This window comes from Bos mutus, chromosome 11 (assembly GCF_027580195.1).
Source record: "Bos mutus isolate GX-2022 chromosome 11, NWIPB_WYAK_1.1, whole genome shotgun sequence".
NCBI lineage: Eukaryota > Metazoa > Chordata > Mammalia > Artiodactyla > Bovidae > Bos > Bos mutus.
The window spans coordinates 46,717,318-46,739,858 of record NC_091627.1 but is presented as its reverse complement, the minus strand read 5'-3'; the positions used below and the strand labels follow the sequence as shown (position 1 = coordinate 46,739,858).

The 22,541-nt window shown below is 41.2% G+C and overlaps 1 protein-coding gene across 7 annotated transcripts in view; it reads right to left on the bottom strand.

The window, feature by feature from the left end:
* The window catches only part of USP34 (ubiquitin specific peptidase 34), a 241,112-nt gene extending 222,604 nt beyond the window's left edge, over nucleotides 1–18,508 (bottom strand). For all 7 annotated transcript variants that reach the window (XR_011466043.1, XM_070379396.1, XM_070379401.1 and 4 more), the window contains exon 1: nucleotides 18,376–18,508. Coding sequence is in view for 6 of the 7 variants with exons in the window: in XM_070379396.1 (XP_070235497.1) it covers nucleotides 18,376–18,418 (43 nt within the window). In the remaining variant the exon portion in view is untranslated. The remainder of the gene's footprint in view (nucleotides 1–18,375) is intronic.
* Between the last annotated feature and the right edge of the window lie 4,033 nt (nucleotides 18,509–22,541).

The following is a 22,541-nucleotide window of genomic DNA, read 5'->3' as shown; positions in this document are numbered from 1 at the left end:
CTACGATTCATGGGGTCGTGAAGAGTCGGACACAACTAAGCGACTGAACTGAACTGAACTGAACACTTTTCCTCTCACACCATTGTTTTTTGTATATTTCTTACAAACTGACACTATGTAACCATTGATATGCATTATCTTATTTAATCTTCACAAAGCCCTGCATTTTAGGTGTTATCACCCTCATTTCAAGTAAATAATAAGACACTAAGAAATTAAGGAACTTAACCAAAGCCAGAGACCTAATACATGACAGAAACAGTACTTGAACTCAGATCTGTCATAGAGCTCACTCAACTATCATACTGCCTCAACTGTATTGTTCTCTAATCTTCCTTAAGGGTAGATACACACTGCTGCTAAGTGCTGCTAAGTCGCTTCAGTCATGTCCAATTATGTGCGACCCCACAGACAGCAGCCCACCAGGCTACCCCATCCCTGGGATTCTCCAGGAAAGAACACTGGAGTGGGTTGCCATTTCCTTCTGCAATGCATGAAAGTGAAAAGTGAAAGGGAAGATATATATCTAAATGTATTTCTGTATCTACCACAGTATCCTTCAAGCTAGGCTTAGACAGTACGTGAACTGAGAACTTTCAGATGTACAAGCTGGATTTAGAAAAGGCAGAGGAACCAGAAATCAAATTATCAACATCTGCTGGATCACAGAAAATGCAAGGAAATTCCCCCATAAACAATCTATTTCTGCTTCATTGACAATGCTAAAGCCTTTGACTGTGTGGATCACAATGAACTGTGGAAAATTCTTAAGGAGATAGGAATACCAGGCTACTTAACCTATCTCCTGAGAAACCTATGTGCAGGACAAGAAGAAATTGTTAAAACCAGACACAGAATAATTGACTGGTTCAAAATTGGGAAAGGAGTATATGCCAAGGTTGTATATTGTCACCCTGCTAATAACTTATATGCAGAGTACATTATGCGAAATGCCAGGCTGGATGAATCACAAGCTGGAATCAAGATTGCCAGAGAAATATCAGCAACCTCAGATATGCAGATGGTATCACTCTAATGGCAGAAGGTGAAGCGAAACTGAAAAGTGCCTCTTGACAAGGGTGAAAGAGAGACTAAAAAAGCTGGCTTAAAACTCAACATTCATGCCTGGAGAATTCCATGGATAGCGGAGTCTGGCAGGCTACAGTCCATGTGGGTTGCCAAGAGCTGGACATAACTGAGCAACTAACAGTTTCACTTTTTCATATATATATATATATGCGTCTCCTGCATTGGCAGGCAGATTCTTTATCACTGAGCCACCTGGGAAGCATATATATATATATAAATACATCATATGTACAGAGAGAGAATACTACTCAACCATGGAAAAGAATGAAATAATGCCGTTTTGCAGCAACATGGATGAACCTAGAGACTGTCACACTAACTGCAGTAAGTCAGAAAGAGAAAGACAAATACCATATGGTATCACTTATATGTGGAATCCAAAATATGACACAAATGAAACAGAAGCAGAATTAGGGGCACAGAGATAGACTGGTGGTTGCCAAGGGGGAGAGTATAGGAGAGGGTTACATTGGGAGTCTGAGATTAGCAGATGCAACCTGGTATACATAGAATGGACAAACAACAAGGTCCTACTGTATAGCACAGAGAATTATCCTGTGATGAACTATAAAGGAAAAGGATATGAAAAAGAATGTGTGTACATGTATATACACACATACATATATATAAATAACCATAACTTTGCTATAAGTAGAAATGAACATAATATTGTAACTCAACTATAATAAAACTTTTTTTGAAAGAGACCACATATTATATGAAATGTCCCAAACAGACAAATCTGTAGAGACAAAGCAAAAAAAAAAAAAAAAACTCAACATTCAAAAAAGCTAAGATCATGGCATCTGGACCCATCACTTCATGGCAAACAGATGGTGGAAAAGTGGCAACAGTGACAGATTTTATTTTCTTAGGCTCCAAAATCACTGCGGACAGTGACCAGAGCCACGAAATTTAAAAAGCTATGACAAACCTAGACAGTGTATTAAAAAGCAGAGACATTACTTTGCCAAAAAAGGTCCATCTGGTCAAAGCTATGATTTTTCCAGTAGTCATGTTTGGATGTGAGAGCTGAACCATAAAGAAGGCTAAGTGCCAAAGAATTGATGCTTTTAAACTGTGGTGCTGGAGAAGACTCTTGAGGGTCTCTTGGACAGCAAGGAGAGCAAACCAGTCAATATTAAAGGAAATTAACTGTGAATTTTCATTGGAAGGATTGATGCTGAAGCTGAAGCTCTAATACACTGGCCGCCTGATTCAAAGAGCCAACTCACAAGACAAAACCCTGATGCTGGGAAATATTGAGAGCAAGAGGAGAAGGGGGCGGCAGAGGATGAGATGGTTGGTTAGATAGCCATCAGTGACTCACAGTAGACAAGGGTGTGAGCAAACTCCAGATGACAGAAGGACAGGGAAGCTTGGCGTTCTGAAGTTCACTGGGTCACAAATAGTCAGACATGACTTAGTGACAGAACAACAGAGCCCAGCAAATGCTTTACAAATGTTAAATATTCAATATATGTTATATATTGAAAAAGGTAGTTAAATATAGAGATAAAATCAAGTCAGTAAACAGAATATTAAGAAATGATTTTAAGTCTTCCAACCTGAACCCAGAATGACTCCCACAAAGATGGGTGACGAGAATAAGACCATTCAACCATTCTGGTTAGTGATGAGAAAATATACCATCAACATTCATGAGTGCATCCATAGAGTGAGCATCAAGAAGTGTGCCCCTCAGGCACTCAAAGAGATCCAGAAATTTGCCATTTAAGGAGACAGAATGTCCAGATGTGCCCATTGACACTGGGCTCAACAAACATTAAGGGCTAAAGGAGTAAGAACTGTCCCATACTGTATCTGTGTGTGGTTATCCAGAAAACACAATGAGGATGAAGATTCCATAAACAAACTAAATACATTGGTTACTCAGGTACTTGTCATCATTTCCAAAACTTTATAGTCAATGTAGATGAGACCTAACCATTGATTGTCAAATAAAATTATAAAACTTTCAAAAGTTAAAAAAACAGAGTTTTCAGTATAGTACAGTGTACTAGGCATCTATGTCCTTGCTGTCCCAAAACCATTTCACCTTCTGTATAATCACAACATGCCAAATTTCTTTGGGGAAAACACCTTTTTTAAATTTATGAGGTTTGCTGGGATCAGCTTCAGGAATGGGTCATCAGTTTAAGTCAACCAAAATCTATCCTCTCTGAACTCTAGAAATAAGGCCGATGATCTATGAAGCACCATCTGCTAGCAAGGTTTTGGAAAAAGTAGCTTCTTTGTTCTTGTACAGTAGGTTTCAGAAAACATTTTGTTTTGCTTTGCATAGTATAAATATGTGGCTTCCAGTGTGGTATAAAGATGGTGTGCAGTAGTCATTTCTGCTACTATGAGAAATGCCAAACCAAGGAAGCAGAGCAAAGCAAGCCACAGAGAAATAAGAAATCATTTGTAATATTATATGGATCTTATATTAAAAGTAGACCACACCAGGAAAAAAGGAAACTCTCCTTCATTGTTGAAATGTAAATTGGTGCAGCCACTTTGGGTAACAGTATAGAGGTTCCTCAAAAAACTAAAAATAAAACTGCCAAATGATCCAGCAATCCCACTTTAGGGCACATATCTGGACAAAACTATAAAAAGATACATGTACCCCTATGTTCACAGCAGCACTATTCACAATATCAAGACATGCTGCTGCTGCTGCTAAGTTGCTTTAGTCGTGTCCGACTCTGTGTGACCCCATAGACGGCAGTCCACCAGGCTCCCCCGTCCCTGGGATTCTCCAGGCAAGAACACTGGAGTGGGTTGCCATTTCCTTCTCCAATTCATGAAAGTGAAAAGAGAAAGTGAAGTCGCTCAGTCGTGTCCGACTCTTAGTGACCCCATGGACTGCAGCCTACCAGGCTCCCCCGTCCATGGGATTTTCCAGGCAAGAGTACTGGAGTGGGGTGCCATTGCCTTCTCCATCATGGAACATTGTAAATAATCACTGACAGATGAATGGATAAAGATGATGTGGCATATATAGACAATGGTCTACTACTCAGCCATAAAAAAGAATGAAATAATGCCATTTGCAGCAAAATGGGTGGACACAGAGATCATCCTAAGTCAAGTAAGTCAGAATATATCATTTATATGTGGAATCTAAAATATTACACAAATGAACCTACCTCAGAACAGCAACAGACTCACAGAGAGAACAGACCTGTGGCTGCCAAGGGGAAGGTGAGGTGAAGGAAGGATGCAGTGGGATTTTGGGGTTAGCAGACACAAACTATTACAGGGAGAATGGATGAACAGCAAGGTCCTACTGTATAGCACAGGGAAATATATTCAATATCCTGTGACAAACCGTAATGGAGAGAAAATATAAAAAAGAATGTATATACATACGTAACTAAATCACTTTACTGCACAGCAGAAATTAACACAACACTGTTTAAGTTAAAAAACAAAATCAAACAAAGAGTAGACCACACCAGAACACAGCACACACCTTGTCTGGCTTTTAAAAATTCCTTTTTCTTTCTGCTAAATAGGGTTTTCTTCCTGGTCCATGCAGAGACCTAACTTGGCTTCAAAAACTAATTCCCAATCTTAGACTTTTATTCCATAGGTGCTAAAATCAAGGAATACGGGGAGTGGCAGGGAACGGACAAAATGAAAATTTCTTTTTTTTAATCAATGAAGTACCTTTTAATGAAGCTGGGGTACAAAACAGGACATCATAAAAGGATTGACAGTACTTTGAAATATCCCCCAAAACTGAGAAAATAGGAAAAACCACCACATCCAGCCTACTCTCATCTTCCAGTAACCACCTACAGTGATCGTAAGATTTTTCAAATATTTTAACAGATACGGATCGATCCCAGTATGTGTAGGCACTGCGAAACTTGGTTAATTTAAGACAGTCACAACCATAGAACGTGCAACCCTACGTAACAAAGACACTGAAGAGAATTCCCTGGCAATCCCAACGGTTAGGATTCTGCACTTTCACTGCAGAGGGCGCAGGCCTGATCCCCATAGGGAACTAAGATTCTGGAAGCCAGGCAGAGCAGCCAAAAATAAAAAATAAAAAGACATTACACAAGTAAATAAAAGTAATGGGAAATAGATGGGGAAACAGTGGCAGACTTTACTTTGGGGTTCCAAAATCACTTCAGATGGTGACTGCAGCCATGAAATTAAAAGACGCTTACTCCTTGGAAGGAAAGTTACGACCAACCTAGACAGCATATTCAAAAGCAGAGACATTACTTTGCCAACAAAGGTTCGTCTAGTCAAGCCTATGGTTTTTCCAGTGGTCATGTATGGATGTGAGAGTTGGACTGTGAAGAAAGCTGAGTGCCGAAGAATTGATGCTTTTGAACTGTGGTGTTGGAGAAGACTCTTGAGAGTCCCTTGGACTGCAAGGAGATCCAACCAGTCCATTCTGAAGGAGATCAGCCCTGGGTGTTCTTTGGAAGGACTGATGCTGAAGCTGAAACTCCAGTACTTTGGCCACCTCATGCGAAGAGTTGACTCATTGGAAAAGACTCTGATGCTGGGAGGGATTGGGGGCAGGAGGAGAAGGGGACGACAGAGGATGAGATGGCTGGATGGCATCACTGACTCGATGGACGTGAGTCTGAGTGAACTCCGGGAGTTGGTGATGGACAGGGAGGCCTGGCGTGCTGCAATTCATGGGGTCGCAAAGGGTCGGACACAATTGATCGACTGAACTGAACTGAAAGGATGAGTTCATCCTTCACTTTCCTTGAAACCTTGCCTAATCCACTTTAGTCACAATTAATCTGCCTATGAGTTTCCCAGGTGGACCAGTAGTAAAGAATCCCCTTGCCAATGCAGAAGACACAGGTTCGATCCCTGGGTTGGAAAGATCCCCTGGAGAAAGAAATGGTGACCCATGCCAGTATTCCTGCTGGAAAATTCCAAGAACAGAGAAGCCTAGCAGACTACAGTCCATGGAGTCGAAAAAAGTCAGACATGACTGAACACACACATGCACAATCTCTATAGTTCCTCTAGGAAGTTTTCAGGGGCTTCCCTGGTGGCTCAGAGAGTAAAGCGTCTGCCTGCAATGCGGGAGACCCGGTTCAGTCCCTGGGTCAGGGAGATCCCCTGGAGAAGGAAATGGCAACCCACTCCAGCATCCTTGCCTGGAGAAGCCCACGGACGGAGGAGCCTGGTGGACCACAGTCCATGGGGTTGCAAAGAGTTGGACACGACTGAGCAACTTCACTTCACTTCCAACTCCCACAGTCAAGTTCCTTTAAAAAAAAAAACATGATTAGAGAAAGGTATACCGAGTAAGAATAAAAACTAAATTCCAGTCCTAGCTCTGCTACTTATTAGCTGTGTAAACTTGGCCAAATCATTCTATTTCTCCTGATTTTTATGAGATGCCATGAAGATGGCATCACCAACTTGATGGACGTGAGTTTGAGTGAACTCCAGGAGTTGGTGATGGACAGGGAGGCCTGGCGTGCTGTGATTCATGAGGTCGCAAAGAGTCAGACACGACTGAGCGACTGAACTGAACTGATGAAGATATGTGAAATTACACAATATTCAAATAGCTTCACAAGTAGATTGTCATTGTGTTGTATACAATTCAACACAACCTATTCCAACTCATAAGCACTGTACTACCCATTATACTTGGAGTTTGAGCACCAATATTGTTAATGGTTTTCAGGCTTATTTATAAAGCAGCTACTATCCCCCTTTCTCCTCCCAAAATCTTAATTTAACTCCAATTTACAAAATAGAACAAAATGAGTTTTTTATTTTGAAACAAAGGAGATTCCAAAGTCACCTTCACTCCACTGAAAAAGGAGCAATGCTACTCCAAGAACAGTTCATAAATTAAGGATCATTACTGAAAATCTTGAAGAAGAAACAAATTAAGGATAAGACCCTATGGCTTGCCACCAGTGATGTCTCTCCAAATCAACTAAAAAAAAAACAAAAACAAAAAAACCTCACCTTTTTTACAAGGATAGCTTCAGATTCTATGTGACTTGATATAATCAAAATATGACAGGTTTAACATAAATTACTAGTATCACATAATTTTTTTTTTTTACTATCTGTTCACTCTTTAGTGAGTGATTATTTAATAGTGGCAAGTTTCTCTCACAGTTCCCAAAATGAGGAGGTGGTGGGAGGAATAACCAAAGATAATACTTGCCAATTTCTGCTCTTCTTGAAACTTAATAAGCTAAAGGTGAATAATCACACAGAACCACAGCTTTATCTCTTTCACTGAAAGGAATGTACCATTCTTAAAAATTTTTCTCTTAACACTCTAAGAGAGTTCTCATCATTCCTTACCAATCTAGAGGTTAGATTCCCTCTTAATATATGATTTATCCTTACTGTTAGGGGATTCCTCTTAGAAGGGAAAATGGAAACAAAGTATTAGAGTAAAAGAACATTCTGCTGACCACCACCCTCTATTATACCACTCTACCAAGCAGTGGGTCCACTGTCCCCTTATTTATCTTACTTTGAACACAATACAAAACCTCTACTGTCTTAAGTATTTTCTTAAGTTTCAATTTATTCTAAGTTAGTGCTCTTACTCAGAGAAGGCAATGGGAACCCACTCCAGTACTCTTGCCTGGAGAATCCCATGGACGGAGGAGCCTGGTAGGCTGCAGTCCATGGGGTCGCTAAGAGTCGGACACGACTAAGCGACTTCACTTTCACTTTTCACTTTCATCCACTGGAGAAGGAAATGGCAACCCACTCCAGTGTTCTTGCCTGGAGAATCCCAGGTACGGCGGAGCCTGGTGGGCTGTGCCGTCTATGGGGTCGCACAGAGTCGGACACGACTGAAGCGACTTAGCAGCAGCAGTGCTCTTACTACTGCTCTTAAACTCCTACTTTCATCACTGGTTACTGAGCCTTTCTCAATAATCAGAATAAAGTTCACAAGTCTAGCAGCAAAGTTACCCAGAGTAAAAAGTCCCTTCCAATTTTGTCTTGTGGTGATTTAGAACCAATACACTGCTAAAACAGCCCACAAACCGCAGAGTCAGAATAAACACTTCAAAGACTATGAAGCCTTTACACTCATGAGCTCTAATAGTGTAAGGATAATTTTTAAAGTTTTATCTAAATAAATATTTTTAAAAAATAAAGTTTCATCATATTGCCAGATTTCCTTCCAGATATACTCTATGAGCTACTCAGCAATCTGATTTGAGAGACTACATTTAAGGTGATAATTAGACAATTCCAAAGTCATGTAACAACCCAAATGCACATCAAGAGAGGACTGGTTAAGTTAGTGTATGATCAAACAATGGAATACTACGCTAAAGCCATAAAAAAGGACAATGTAAGTACAGATGAACACCAAAGGAACTCCTTAGTATCAATAAAACAGAGTAACATATAATTAGTTTGTCTACATAAAACAGTGTATCTGAGGAAAGAGAAAAAGAATGACTTAAGAGATGTTTACTAAAATATGATTTCTTACATGAAAGCAGAGTTTCAGGTTATCCCAATTTTCTTCTTTATATTCTGCACTATTTGGGTTTTTTCTAAAAAGCAGGTATCCTTTTTAGAAAGAAAAGCAACAAAGCTACTTTCATTTTCTTCAAAGACTAAGCAGGCTGGTAGAGAGATAAGTAAGTAACAACACAGGTTCCTAAATGTTTTCCTGCCACCAAACACTACAGATGACACTTTGCTCAACATGTTCCAAGAAAATAAACCAGACTATAATGAAGCACTCACAGGTAAAGATTATACCTAATCTCCAATATTGGAGAGCTCCTCATGCGGCAATACTGGCATCAAAACTCTTTTGGTTGCACATTAACTCAAAAGGCATGTACAGAGGAGACAGCTAAAAAGGAGCTCTGGCTTCAGTATTAGAAAGGCACATCTGGGGAAGAGGGTGGCAGGAACGGGGGCTTCACTGGTGGTACAGTGGCTAAGACACCATGCTCCCAATACAGGGGCTCCAGATTCAATCCCTGGTTGGGGAACTAGAGCCTACATGCCGCAACTAAAGATCCCACATGCCAAAGCTAAGACTCAGCACAGCCAAAAAAAAAAAAAAAAAAATATATATATATATATATATAGTTAAGCTATTCCAAATCCTGAAAGATGATGCTGTGAAAGTGCTGCACTCAATATGCCAGCAAATTTGGAAAACTCAGCAGTGGCCACAGGACTGGAAAAGGTCAGTTTTCATTCCAATCCCAAAGAAAGGCAATGCCAAAGAATGCTCAAACTACTGCACAATTGCACTCATCTCACACGCTAGTAAAGTAATGCTCAAAATTCTCCAAGTCAGGCTTCAGCAATACGTGAATCGTGAACTTCCTGATGTTCATGCTGGTTTTAGAAAAGGCAGAGGAACCAGAGATCAAATTGCCAACATCCGCTGGATCATGGAAAAAGCAAGAGAGTTCCAGAAAAACATCTATTTCTGCTTTATTGACTATGCCAAAGCCTTTGACTGTGTGGATCAAAATAAACTGTGGAAAATTCTGAAAGAGATGGGAATACCAGACCACTGGATCTGCCTCTTGAGAAATCTGTATGCAGGTCAGGAAGCAACAGTTAGAACTGGACATGGAACAACAGACTGGTTCCAAATAGGAAAAGGAGTACATCAAGGCTGTATATTGTCACCCTGCTTATTTAACTTATATGCAGAGTACATCATGAGAAATGCTGGACTGGAAGAAACACAAGCTGGAATCAAGATTGCCGGGAGAAATACCAATAACCTCAGATATGCAGATGACACCACCCTTATGGCAGAAAGTGAAGAGGAACTAAAAAGCCTCTTGATGAAAGTGAAAGTGGAGAGTGAGAAAGTTGGCTTAAAGCTCAACATTCAGAAAACGAAGATCATGGCATCCGGTTCCATCACTTCATGGGAAATAGATGGGGAAACAGTGGAAACAGTGTCAGAATTTATTTTTGGGGGCTCCAAAATCACTGCAGATGGTGATTGCAGCCATGAAATTAAGACGCTTACTCCTTGGAAGGAAAGTTATGACCAACCTAGATAGCATATTCAAAAGCAGAGACATTACTTTGCCAACAAAGGTTCGTCTAGTCAAGCCTATGGTTTTTCCTGTGGTCATGTATGGATGTGAGAGTTGGACTGCGAAGAAGGCTGAGCGCCGAAGAATTGATGCTTTTAAACTGTGGTGTTGGAGAAGACTCTTGAGAGTCCCTTGGACTGCAAGGAGATCCAACCAGTCCATTCTGAAGGAGATCAGCCCTGGGTGTTCTTTGGAAGGACTGATGCTAAAGCTGAAACTCCAGTACTTTGGCCACCTCATGGGAAGAGTTGACTCATTGGAAAAGACTCTGATGCTGGGAGGGATTGGGGGCAGGAGGAGAAGGGGACGACAGAGGATGAGATGGCTGGATGGCATCACTGACTCGATGGATGTGAGTCTGAGTGAACTCCAGGAGTTGGTGATGGAAGGGAGGCCTGGCGTACTGCAATTCATGGGGTCGCAAAGAGTCGGACACGACTGAGCGACTGATCTGATCTGATGTAATGTATGTGTAAATATATATATGTGTATATGTGTGTGTGTATATGTATAATAAAGGAAGAAAGCCATCAGGATATTAACTTCTGTCTCTTTATAGAGCTTCCATGTCAACTGTTTTCACAATTTGCCCCAATTCTCTTCTGTAAATAACTGCCTCCACTTGCTCAATGTTGCTGCTCCTTCACGTGAGCTAGCCAAAGCACTAATTCTAGTTTGGCTACTCACAGCTACCTGGTTCTTTAGTTGAAACATTCTGACAGGAAATATCTGATTCATGGACACTGGTCCCACCAATCCACCAGGTCGGGAGTCTATCTGGAGTCCAATCAGCGATGGCTAAAGAGAAGGGCCTTTCAGGGGATGTAAGCTAGATAAGGTCTCTCTATAGAAGAGGTTATAGCCAGGACAGGAGAAAGCTGTCTCTACCAGTTTAAAAAAAAAAAGCGCAAGAGGAGGCCAGGTGTAAACTACATCAAATCCCAATTAACTGAGTAACCTACATTTGGAGACTTTTTAATTTCTATAGAATTTTAAAGAAAAATAACATTAACAAGTGTTAATCACATTTAAGTTAAAAGTCCAATTATTTTCCTAGTATATAAAGTTTTAAATAAATGTAATTTAGTACATGTTCAACCCAGATTCAAATCTCACCATCTACATAGAAAAAAATATATAGTCTTTTTGCATTACCTATTTAGAATGTAGCAGCTTGGTGTGGATATTTTGTATAAGTACCTAACATATGTGATACAATCTGTATATTTCATCCACAAACTCTCATAATTACATCACTACTCACAAGAGGCCCAAGAACACTCTGGTTTACCTAGGCAATCATATTCTTCAAGAACTTTCCATTAACTAAAATGTTCACTAAGCACCTACTCTCTACAGGGCACTATACTATTACTAATATGTACGGTGGTCACTCAGTTATGTTTGACTCTTTGCGACCCCATGGACTGTAGCCCACCAGGCTCCTCTGTCCATGGGATATTCCAGGCAAGAATACTAGAGTGGATTACCATTCCCTACTCCAGAGGATCTTCCCAACCCAGGGACTGAACCGGGGTCTCCTGCATTGCAGGCAGATTCTCAACTGTCTGAGACACCAGGGAAGCCCTATTAGTACTAAGAAAAGAAACAAAACATGGTCCCTGACTTTAAGGAATTCAGCATCCAGCAAGGAAAGCTCTTGTTTTTTAAAAAAAGGTGGGGAGTGGGCTGTAACTTAAGTACATATTCTAAACGAAAGGTGTATGTTGTCATTTTGAGAGAGACTGGAATAAGTTTTAAGAAAGCCTCACAGAAAAAAGTGAGAATTGAGGCTAGAAACATGAGTTTGGGCCAAACTGTGCTGTGATGGAGCTCTCAATGTAGCTCAGTGGGTAAAGAATCTGCTTGCAATGAAGGAGACACAGGAGATGCGGTTTCAATCCCTGGGTCAGGAATATCCCCTGGAGGAGGAAACAGCAATCCATTCCAGTATTCTTGCCTGGGAAATCCCATGGACAGAGGAGCCTGGTGGGCTACAAAGGGTGGCAAAGAGTTGGACATGACTGAGGAGCAACTGAGCACATCATTAAAAATAAAGTGAAAAAGCACACAAAAAAGGGGGGGAAGTACATGATAAATTAAACCTAGCATTGATAGACTTAGTAAATGAACAGCTCTTATAATACAAAACATTAAAACCTAAAGAGTAGGAAAAGAACACCACCAACACATTAAATAAGAAATGCAAACAGCCAATAAAAATGAGTGTTTAAAACTGCTTATCACATTTTTTGCTGAAATATTCAGCAAAAGTGAGAGTGCTCAAGTTGCAAAAACACTACTAAAAGAATAGAAATCAGTATATCCTCTCTGGAAAGCAGTTAGACAATATAAAACAAAGAAGTTTACATTTTTATAAACCACTTCTAAAAGTCTGTATTTTTAACCACTTCTAAGAATCTATTTTTTAAAACCCAGTGATTAAAAGATTCATATGCAAGGATGTTCATTTGCAGCTTTATTTATAATACTGAAGAACTGAAAACAAGAATACCATGAGGAAAAATTAAATTGCATACAAAATAGAACATCATACAGACAAAAAAATGTTTTAAAAAAGTTAAGGGAAATGATCAAACAATCTTAGGTGAAAAAAGCTACTAAATATATACATATATATATATATCTCATTCTCAATTTTAAAACTGCTGGGAACCCCCTGGTGGTCCAGTGGCTGAGGTCCAGTCACTGCTGAGGGCTCTGGTTCAATTCTTGGCAGGGGAATTAAGAGTCCACAAACCAAGTGGTGCAGTCAGAAAAAAAAAAAGTGTAAATATGTACCTAAAAAATATGATGTAAAAATACTTCAAAGCATTACCAGAAATCATCATTGGATAGTAAGATTATGGGTGACTCAAACCTGAATAGTTTGGGGGGGCTTTGGGGAGGAAGGGGACACGCCATGGCATCTTAGCTCCCCCACCAGGAAAGTAACCCACAACCCTGCAGTAGCAAGCATGGACCTTAACCACTGGACTGCCAGGGGAAGTCCCTGCAAGCTGCAGTCAGGAAAAATAAGAGTAAGTGAAAAAGAGAAAGATAGCAGAGCCCATTTGGCAACAGTCTATCACACCTTGGTCATTACTGAAAAGTTCCACACTTTCTGAAAAAAATAAAAATTCTCATTAATACACATTCAACCTACACATAAACACTTGTAGATATATAGATACTATCATTATTTAACATTAAAAATATTAACATTTCATAAATACAGTGCTAAATATCAAGTTATCACTGACAATAAAGATAGTTGGCTAGTAATAATCTACTAGTGCTTTGTGATTTATAAGTTACTTTATAAAGATATATGAGTTGAAACTCTACTATTTTTGAAAAATAATATTTCAAACAGTAACTATTTTAAGAGAATATAATCTTAGCAAGATTTATTGAAATAAAAAATTTAGTAATTTGGTACTATATTGCAATAAAATCAAATTTCCAATCAATTCAAGTTTTAGAATTAAATGTCTACCAAAAAATGTTACATTACTAATGATTATTTCACGCCTATATACTTATATTTTTAAAACCCTAGAAACATGAGCTTTATTAAAGAGGTCATTGCTGATAAATATTAAGATATATTAAGACAGACTACCATTCGGCTACATTTACCACCACTTATAAATTCTTTTTACAGTGAGTACAGAATCAAGCCCAAACTTGTGAAAACACTTAAAAATTTAGTAATTTTTTATTTTGCCATCAGTGTACTCATAATGTCTTCCATTTGAATAGATCATCATAAAGTTTATACAGCATAGCCTAACTGTAAGAGCATGAGCTTTTAGCCCAACCTGAGATTAAGTCCTCTACAAATCCTGACTCCACCAAATAAAGTCTAGTGACTCTAATCCTTGGTTCTCTTATCTAAAAAGGGATGATAAGGTACCTACCTCAAAGAACTGATTAAGTTCCCAACACAAATGGCTCAATATTCTTTAAAAATAAAAATGCAAACAATTATTCTGCAAATACTGACATCAGAGTATCCTGAGTTCTAGCTTAGATAAGGCTACTAAGCAGGTGACAGGTGATCTTCAGCCAATCACTTAGCCTTATACTCTTTGTGACCCCATGGACTATACAGTCTATGGCATTCTCCAGGCCAGAATTCTGGAGTGGGTAGCCTTTCCCTTCCCCAGGGGATCTTCCCAACCCAGAGATCAAACCCAGGTCTTCCGCATTGAGGGCGGATTCTTTACCAGCTGAGCCACCAGGGAAGCCCAAGAATACTGGAATGAATAGCCTATCCCTTCTCCAGCGGATCTTTCCATCCCAGGGATCGAACCAGGGTCTCCTGCGTTGCAGGTGGATTTTTACCAACTGAGCTATCAGAGAAGCCCATTAAGAAAATAAAAATGCAAACAATTATTCTGCCAATACTGGTATCAGTGTGGCCCGAGTTCTAACTTAGATAAGACTACTAAGCAGGTGACAGGTGATCTCCAGCCAATCAGTTAGTCTTTCTGAGGTTCAACTTTTTCACCTTTAAAACTGAGATACTAGAGTTTCCTGGTGGTCCAGTAGTTAGGACTCCATGCTTTCACTGTAGTGAGCCTTGGTTCCATTCCTGGTCAGGAAACTAAGATCCTGAAAGCCACATGGCAAAGCCAAAAAAAAAACCTGCGATACCAATACCTGCTCCTGCCTATCACAAAGGGCAGGCAGGAAAGACAAATGAATTGCCCGTTTAAAACATCTGGCAAAGTGTAATTCACTAAACACATACAGAGTAAAATCCACAACAAACAAATGATTCAAAAGATGGCTGTACACTTAAAATCATTTTCACTCTGCTATAGAGAAATTTACTTCACCAACGCAGTGACTTCAATTAACTAGTTAAGCTAGCTACATGCTAATGGCCCAAAGCATAACTTCTCATCAACATCCACAAATGTTTTAGATTTAGTAACCTAGTTCAAAAAAGTAGCTATAAAAGCAGCAAATACACAAACTCAACAAGTAAAGGAATATAAACTTAAAATTATTTCCTAAACTGAATGAAACTCCCCAAACTGACAGGAGCAAAATTCACTCAACACATTCCAAACTTTTAAAACATCTTCCTTATTAAAAACAAAGCAATGGAAAGCATATGAAAACTCAAATATGTTAGTATTGCTCAAAGTGGTTATTCTAACACTAAAGCCAAATGTTATTTTGAAAACTAATTTTAAGTTTCAGGATATCTGTCAAGACTATACTAAAAAAAGAGAATGACGTGGTCCTTATTACCAAGTCCTAAGCCTGCTTCCACAGACATTACTTTAGTGGACCCTTAACCTACAAAATTCTGTCTGTATACTGTCTGTATCCTGTACATATTTCTATGGTGAGAGGTTTAGATTCTCAGCATAACTAACATCAGTATTCTCATCAAAAACTGATGACAAAAGGAAACTATTATATTTTGTCATCTATTTTTAACTACACTACATTTTGTTATTTTTAAAATAAACACTTCACTGCAAGTCCTTAACCTTATCAAAACTCTAAGTATATCAGATATAAAGCTCTACTGTCCACATCATGTCTACCTGTTCACCTAAAACACGAAATTTTTACATTATGCATTTACTAGTGTGTCCAGACAGACTGAAGTTTGATCAGTGTTTGCAAATTTAACAAGAAGCAGAAAGAGAGTGAGAGTGAAGTCGCTCAGTCGTGTCCAACTCTTTGCAACCCCATCAACTGTAGCCCACCAGGCTTCTCCATCAATTTTCTAGGCATGAGTACTGAAGTGGGTTGCCATTTCCTTCTACAGAGGATCTTCCTGACCCAGGGATTGAACCCAGGTCTCAAGTTTTTAGTTTATTTAAATTCTATCTTCCCAACACACCACCTAAAAAATACACTAATTTTATTTCTCCTTTTGGTTAAACTGTTCAGGGAGTTATAGAGAAAGTTAGACACAGTATTTGGGGGCTTTAACTGCATTTCTAATCTAGGATGAATTGATGTTCATCTTTGCACAACTGTATGGTGGATAAAAAAAGATTTCATGTACAATTATTGTGAATGAGATTACAAGAAAGACTTATAACTTAAATTACAAGTTTTATCAAGTTCCAACCATCATGCTCCAACCCAGTCATGGATAAATGTTACTATAATGAGATATAGTTAATACCCTCTGCTCTCAGGAAACTTAAGCATCTTATGTTTGAGGTACAGTAACTAAACAAAGGAAAAATGAAAACAATTGTACAACCACCAAGAGGAGGAACGGGGGAAGCAACGTGTCAAAGCCTGGTATACCAACAGATGAAATTGCTGAAGTAATTTTTTTTTTTTAAAGGAAGCTTCTTTGTCAGATTAGTGTTTAAAAGTCAAATTCTTAAACTGAAGTTTTAGAGGGCCTGCACTGCCAGGTTTTGTGAAACTGGCTCAACTAACCATATTTAATTAAAGGTAACAAAAGACAAGTTTCTAACTCTCCATAAATCAACTGCATTTTTGAGTGCTAAATTCTAAGGGTTTCCCCAAGTGCTAAATTCTAGGGGTTCTTTCATTATGTCTTTTCAAAAGATAAGGATTAACAAACTTTAGTTTCTCTAGATAGCATGTCTGAAGTTTTTAATTTTTAAACATAACTATTAAAAGCAGGCTCTTACAACAAAATTCTGTAAAGCAATTATCCTTCAATAAAATATTTAAAAAGTACATTCTTCTAATATATAAAATAACAAAGCTATCCTTTCCAATTTCAAAATAATCAAGCCATAATCCCACAACTTGCATCTGAGATATATAAAATACAGTTCACTAAAATAAGTACTAAGGACTTAAGTTTATCGTACCATAAACCACCTACACCAAAAATAACAGTATCTTAAAATATATACAAATAACCTCAAAGGTGTACCTGTGGCTGATTCTTGTTGATGTATGAGAGAAAACCACAAAATTCTATAAACCAGTTATCCTTCAATTATAAAATTTATATATATACAAATAATCTTAAAATTCCAAGAAAATTTAGAATGAAACATACTGGAAAGTATAGTTTGAATTTGTGCAAAAGCCTGCTTCCACCTGTCAGGAAGAAAACAGAAGTGAAAGTAAACTAGAACCCTTCCACTTTTATTATGGCCTTTGCTCATTAAACTCAAACACAAACTAGACGATATATTTTATAATCAAGTTGTTTTAAAGAATATTAGAAAGTAAACAGTTTGGCAGGCTTTCGAAATACCACACACAAAATACAAATCCAAAATCCATAAAAGCCGTTCGTAAATGAACATTTTCTCAACCTTCAACTTTTTGTAAATTAATCTTTTATCTAATTCACCTCGCCCAACTAGGCCTTGGGGCCCAGAAATAGTTAACTTGCAACATGCCTTGCTTCTTTAAGCTAAGATACCATCTTACAAGAGTCAGGAGTAAAATAAATTAAAGGAATCTAACTAGAAAACAGCAATACACGCTTTGTAATAATCAAAAGTATACGAAATAAAGGCCTTTCATTCCAGGAGACAGGCCATGACTATCCCGGGATGGTATCTGTACTACAGTGCTCTCCCTGATATAAGAGAACTGATCATTAAAACGACGATTGGTACACTAAGAGACATCATTAACTAATTTTTAAAAAAAATAGATATAAGGGTTCCTATTATCACTATCACAGCTCATTTTCAGCTATTTCAGGACAGGCAGAAAGGTTTAATACACCTACACACCCCCAAGGGAGGGGAAAACCACCAACCACCTCCCAGGGAGTTTAATGAAAATTAGCAGGTAAGAGGCCTCGGCCGCACGCTGAAAACCAAAGAGGGCGGCCGGAGGGTCGAAGCGTTCGGACTGCAGAGGAGAGATTGGTACTCGGACCCCACCTCGCCTCACCTTCCCGTCAGGGCGAAGGGTGCGAAGGATCATTAGTGCCTTCGTTAATTGACACCTGTAATGAGGAAACTTTCCGAGAGCGGACAGCGCTCAGGCCCGGCCTGGCCAGAGCTCCGCGGCGGGCCCCTCTAGGGCGCCCAGGTAACCGGGCCGGGCTGGGCCCGAGGCGCCGCGGCGGCCGCGCCACCGCTCACCTTCCCGGGACGCTAGGCCCGCACGCCGGCCGGTTCGGCCGCCGCCTCCCGCAGGCCGCAGCAGCTCGGGGAGGCCGGAGAACGGCGGGGGGACCCCAAACCCTACACCCCGACAGGCCGCCGCCGCGGCTACTTACTTTCATTTAACACCTCCACCAGGTCTGCGCAGTTCTCGCACATCGTTCGGCCGCCGCCCCCCCCCTCCCCCGCTTCGGATCGCACTGACTGATCCCGATCGGCGGGGGGGAGGGGAGAGAGGCGGAGGAGGGGGCCGGCCGGCCGGCGGGGCGGGGAGGCGACGAGGGCGGGCGGCGGCGGGGACGGGGCGGGGAGCTGGAGAATGGGGGAGGGGGCCGGCGGTCCCCGGAGCGGGCGGGGGAGAGGAGGGGGGCGAGGGGAGGTGCGCAGGCCGGAGGGGCGCGGAGGCGCCGGCGGCGGGGAAGGGGGGGGGGAGGACGGGGGGAGGGGAGAGGGAGGGAGGGGGCGGGTGGGGAGCGAAGCAGCAGAGTCACTTCACCGACCAGACGCCGCGGCCACCGCCGACGCCGCCGCCATTTTAATAGAGCGTTCGGGCTGCGCTCGGCTTTTTCCGTCCGGGCGAGGGAGCCGACGAGAAGGGCCTCGCGCTCTCATTCCTGCGCCTCCCTCCCTCTCTTCGCCTCCCACCTCTCCCTCCGCACTCACGCCGCACGCCCCACACCCCGCCGCGGCCGGCTCGCCGCCCTCCCTTTCCTCTTCCGTCGGGCCTCCCCGCCCTCGGTCCACCCCCTCCGCGCGCTCGCCCACCCCGCCCAGCCCGGATCTCTGTCAGCGGCCGGAAGGGAAGCGCGAAGCCAGCGCGGCCGCGGGGGGAGTCCGGGTGAGTTGGAGAAGATGGCGGAGCTCCGAGCGCGTCGCGGTTGCGCGGCGTCGCCCAGCGAGGCCGCTCCGCGGGCCCGGAGGCCCAGCAAGCGTCGGGTCACTCTCGCCGCCCTGTCCTCCGCCCCTGCGCTTCGCCATTTTAACTCTGGGTCCCCCAGGGGGACTTGGTACTCATTTGTCCCGTCCCCCTCACCCGAACTCAGGCCTTTGGGGTTGCGGGAGGCTGGGGTTCGGGGAAGCCGGCTGGAGCGACGCCGCAGCCCAGGAGGGGACACGCAGCCTTCTCCCCGCGGGGTTTTGGAAGAATGGAACAGCCCCGGGCTGCCTTAACCTGCGGGCGTGTCCTCGAGCAGTGATAACATTGATGTGACTAGAAATGGCGGAATGAAGTGTCCCAAGGCATCTTCTTCTCTTTCCGCCAGAGGGCCCCCTATGAATTACCCTTAGAGATGTCACCTGAAATAGCGTAGTATGCTTCCCAGCGAAGAGCAAATAATATGGGAATTAAGTCGGAGAGCGGAGAATGAAGAACAGGTGGAGGGAAGGGGCCACTCAGCTGAAGTTTGTTATTGTAACAACCAGCTAGTGTGGGGGAAATCTTCCTCGCCTGCACTGATACTGTCCTCACTGATTTCTGTATCTAGTACGTTCCTTTAGAGATATGACTGAGAAGTCCAGTTTACATAGTAGCATCTTCGAAATCCATAGCCAGAGAGCTTTGGAGGCCTTGTGGGAGTTCTTTTTACAGATTTTGTCGAGGTTAGATCACACCATCCCTTCACTCGAGGACCACCTTGCCGGTTTTCTTTGCCTTTCTGCCGCTTTAAGCTGATGCTGTAAAGTTTCTGTTAAACCTGTTTTGAGTTGTTCCATCCGAGCAGGTGATCCTTAGGAGCTGTAACTATTTTGCCATTGTCTTCTCTTCTTCCCAGCTTTCCCACAAAATTTGGGCTTCTGCAGACTTTGGATCCTGTAGCAGCCATTGTCGATCCAATATCCATTCCCACCCACCCCCTCTTTTCTTCCTACAGGGAAACTTACCAAACCCTAGTTTGTTTTACTGGTGGCAGCTGAGACTCAGGAATCTTGATACGTGAAAGGAAGGCCTCAGGGATTCTTTGTGTTTGCTTTAAAATGTCATGAACACTGCTCAGTATGCTGTAATAACATATGTGGGAGAAGAATCTGAAAAAGAATAAATACATGTATATGTATAATTGAATCACACCTGAAACTAATACAACACTGTTAATCAGCAATATAAAATAAAAAATTTTAAACATTATGTAATTGTTTCTCTAGGGGTTACCCAGCGGAGAAGGCAATGGCACCCTACTCCAGTACTATTATTGTTTTCAGTTCTTGCCAATGAAATATAAGCAGAAATCTGCCGAGCAGGTCTGTTGCAGGGAAAAGCCAATTCTGACTCCACGTTGGAACTGTTTCGATGACTTGCTTTTCTCTGCTTTTGTTATCTTAATCATACATAATGGCCTGCTTGAGAGAATCCTGCCCCTCTGCCTTACTGTTAAGGTGCCTTTGTTCAGAACCCTGTCCACCTGTAGATGGCAGGAAGGAAGAAATTAACACACATACTGCCTCAGAGCTTGCCATTCTAGGAGATATTTGCAAGATTAATGGCCTTTTTACTTTGTTTCTTCACCTACCCCTATCTCTGATCTGTGAAAGATCCTCGCATCCAGATGGTCATTTGACACTTTAGTTTTCCATCTTCTCCATCAGCCCGTGGCTTTCCAAATAAAGTCCTTGCCTAAACACCTCATCTTTTCATGGGCCTATCTTGTGGCGAGCAGAGCAAGCTTGGACTCGTTACAGGTCTTTGAGAAAGAATTTCCCATTCCTAATTTTAAAAAAAAGGACAAATTCAGCAGACCTGCATCTTAACCCTTTCTTTCTGCCTGAAACATGATCTTGATGCTCTAATAAAGCATCTAGTTTGTGATTTTTTTAAACAACGAAAGCACAACAGGGCAAAAGCCAACCATAAAGTTGATAATAAGGTGTAGGACCCTGATGCATCTTTGAGCAGCTCTCCACCCCTAGACTGATTATGCAAGAAAATATAAATCCCCTTTTCCTTAAGCCACTCTTATATCTCCATTACTTGTAGCCAAACACATTGCTAACTGATAGTTATTTTCGAATCTGTCCACTATGGTTTCTCTCTGACCACAGAGAGCCCATAACAGTTCTTGAAAAGGAGGACAACTAGTACCATAAAGGCAGAGTACTAGGGTGTAATACATCCCAGGTGCCTCTAGTGCTAAAGAACTTCCCCAGCAATGCAGGAGACATAAGAGATAGGGGTTCAATCCCTGAGTTGGGAAGATCCCCTGGAGAAGGGAATGGCAACCCACTCCAGTATTCTTGCCTCGAGAATCCCATGGACAGAGGAGCCTGGCAGGCTACAGTCCATGGGGTCGCAAAGAGTTGGACATGACTGAAGCATCTTAGCACACGCAGGATATATACAAGACACACTCTGATCTTTAAAGAAATAGCTTAACAATTGCCACCCAATTGTTTAAGAAATTATGTGAAATGATGCTTAGTTTAAAATGCTTTTGAGAATCTATAGAGATTTGTTGTCATGAATGATCATGGCGCTTCAGTCATCACTTTAGCTCTCAACAGATTTTTCTGTGATGAGCCAAATGATATTTTAGGCATCACAGGCAGTCCAAGTCTCTCATCATAACTATTCAACTCTGTTAGCACAAAAGCAGCCATAGATGATACACCATAGAATAAGTGTGGCTGTGTTCCAATAAAAATTTTAACTTAATGGACACTGAAAATTGATATTCATATTTTCATGTGTTACAAAATACTATTTTTGTTTTGATTTTCTCCAACCACTTAAAAATGTAAAAACCATTCTTAGCCTACAGTCCATACAAAAATGTGAAAATGGCCAGATTTGGCCTATGGGCTGTAGTTCACCATCCCTTTATCCACTTCAGTTGCTTAAGAGAGAAAAGCATAGAAGCCAATAAAACAAGGTTGCCTGCCTCCTAACTAGAATCTTCACTCTTCTGTGCTCACTTGTTAAATGTATCAACAGAGACCTTTGAATGTATCTGAAGGATGTGCATTCCAAAAGAATAAAGCTGAATCTCTGGTAAAATACCCCCTAAATTCCTCATGCAAATCTGAATTTTCAAACCAATAATAAGCAATCACCATACACCCTCTACAGCTAGATTGATAAAAGATGACTGACTGTCTTCAATATTTTGTATACATGTCACCATCTAGTGGTAGAATTATGCTTTCAGTAAAATTATACAATCTACTTTGAAATTTCTAATTCTTGAGTTTGTAGTGTATGTGTGGTATATTCCTAGGTACTTGCCTGAAAGCCAGCCCACATAAACACCTTGGAAAATTAATATTGCCATGGAACTTATTTGCTCTTCTT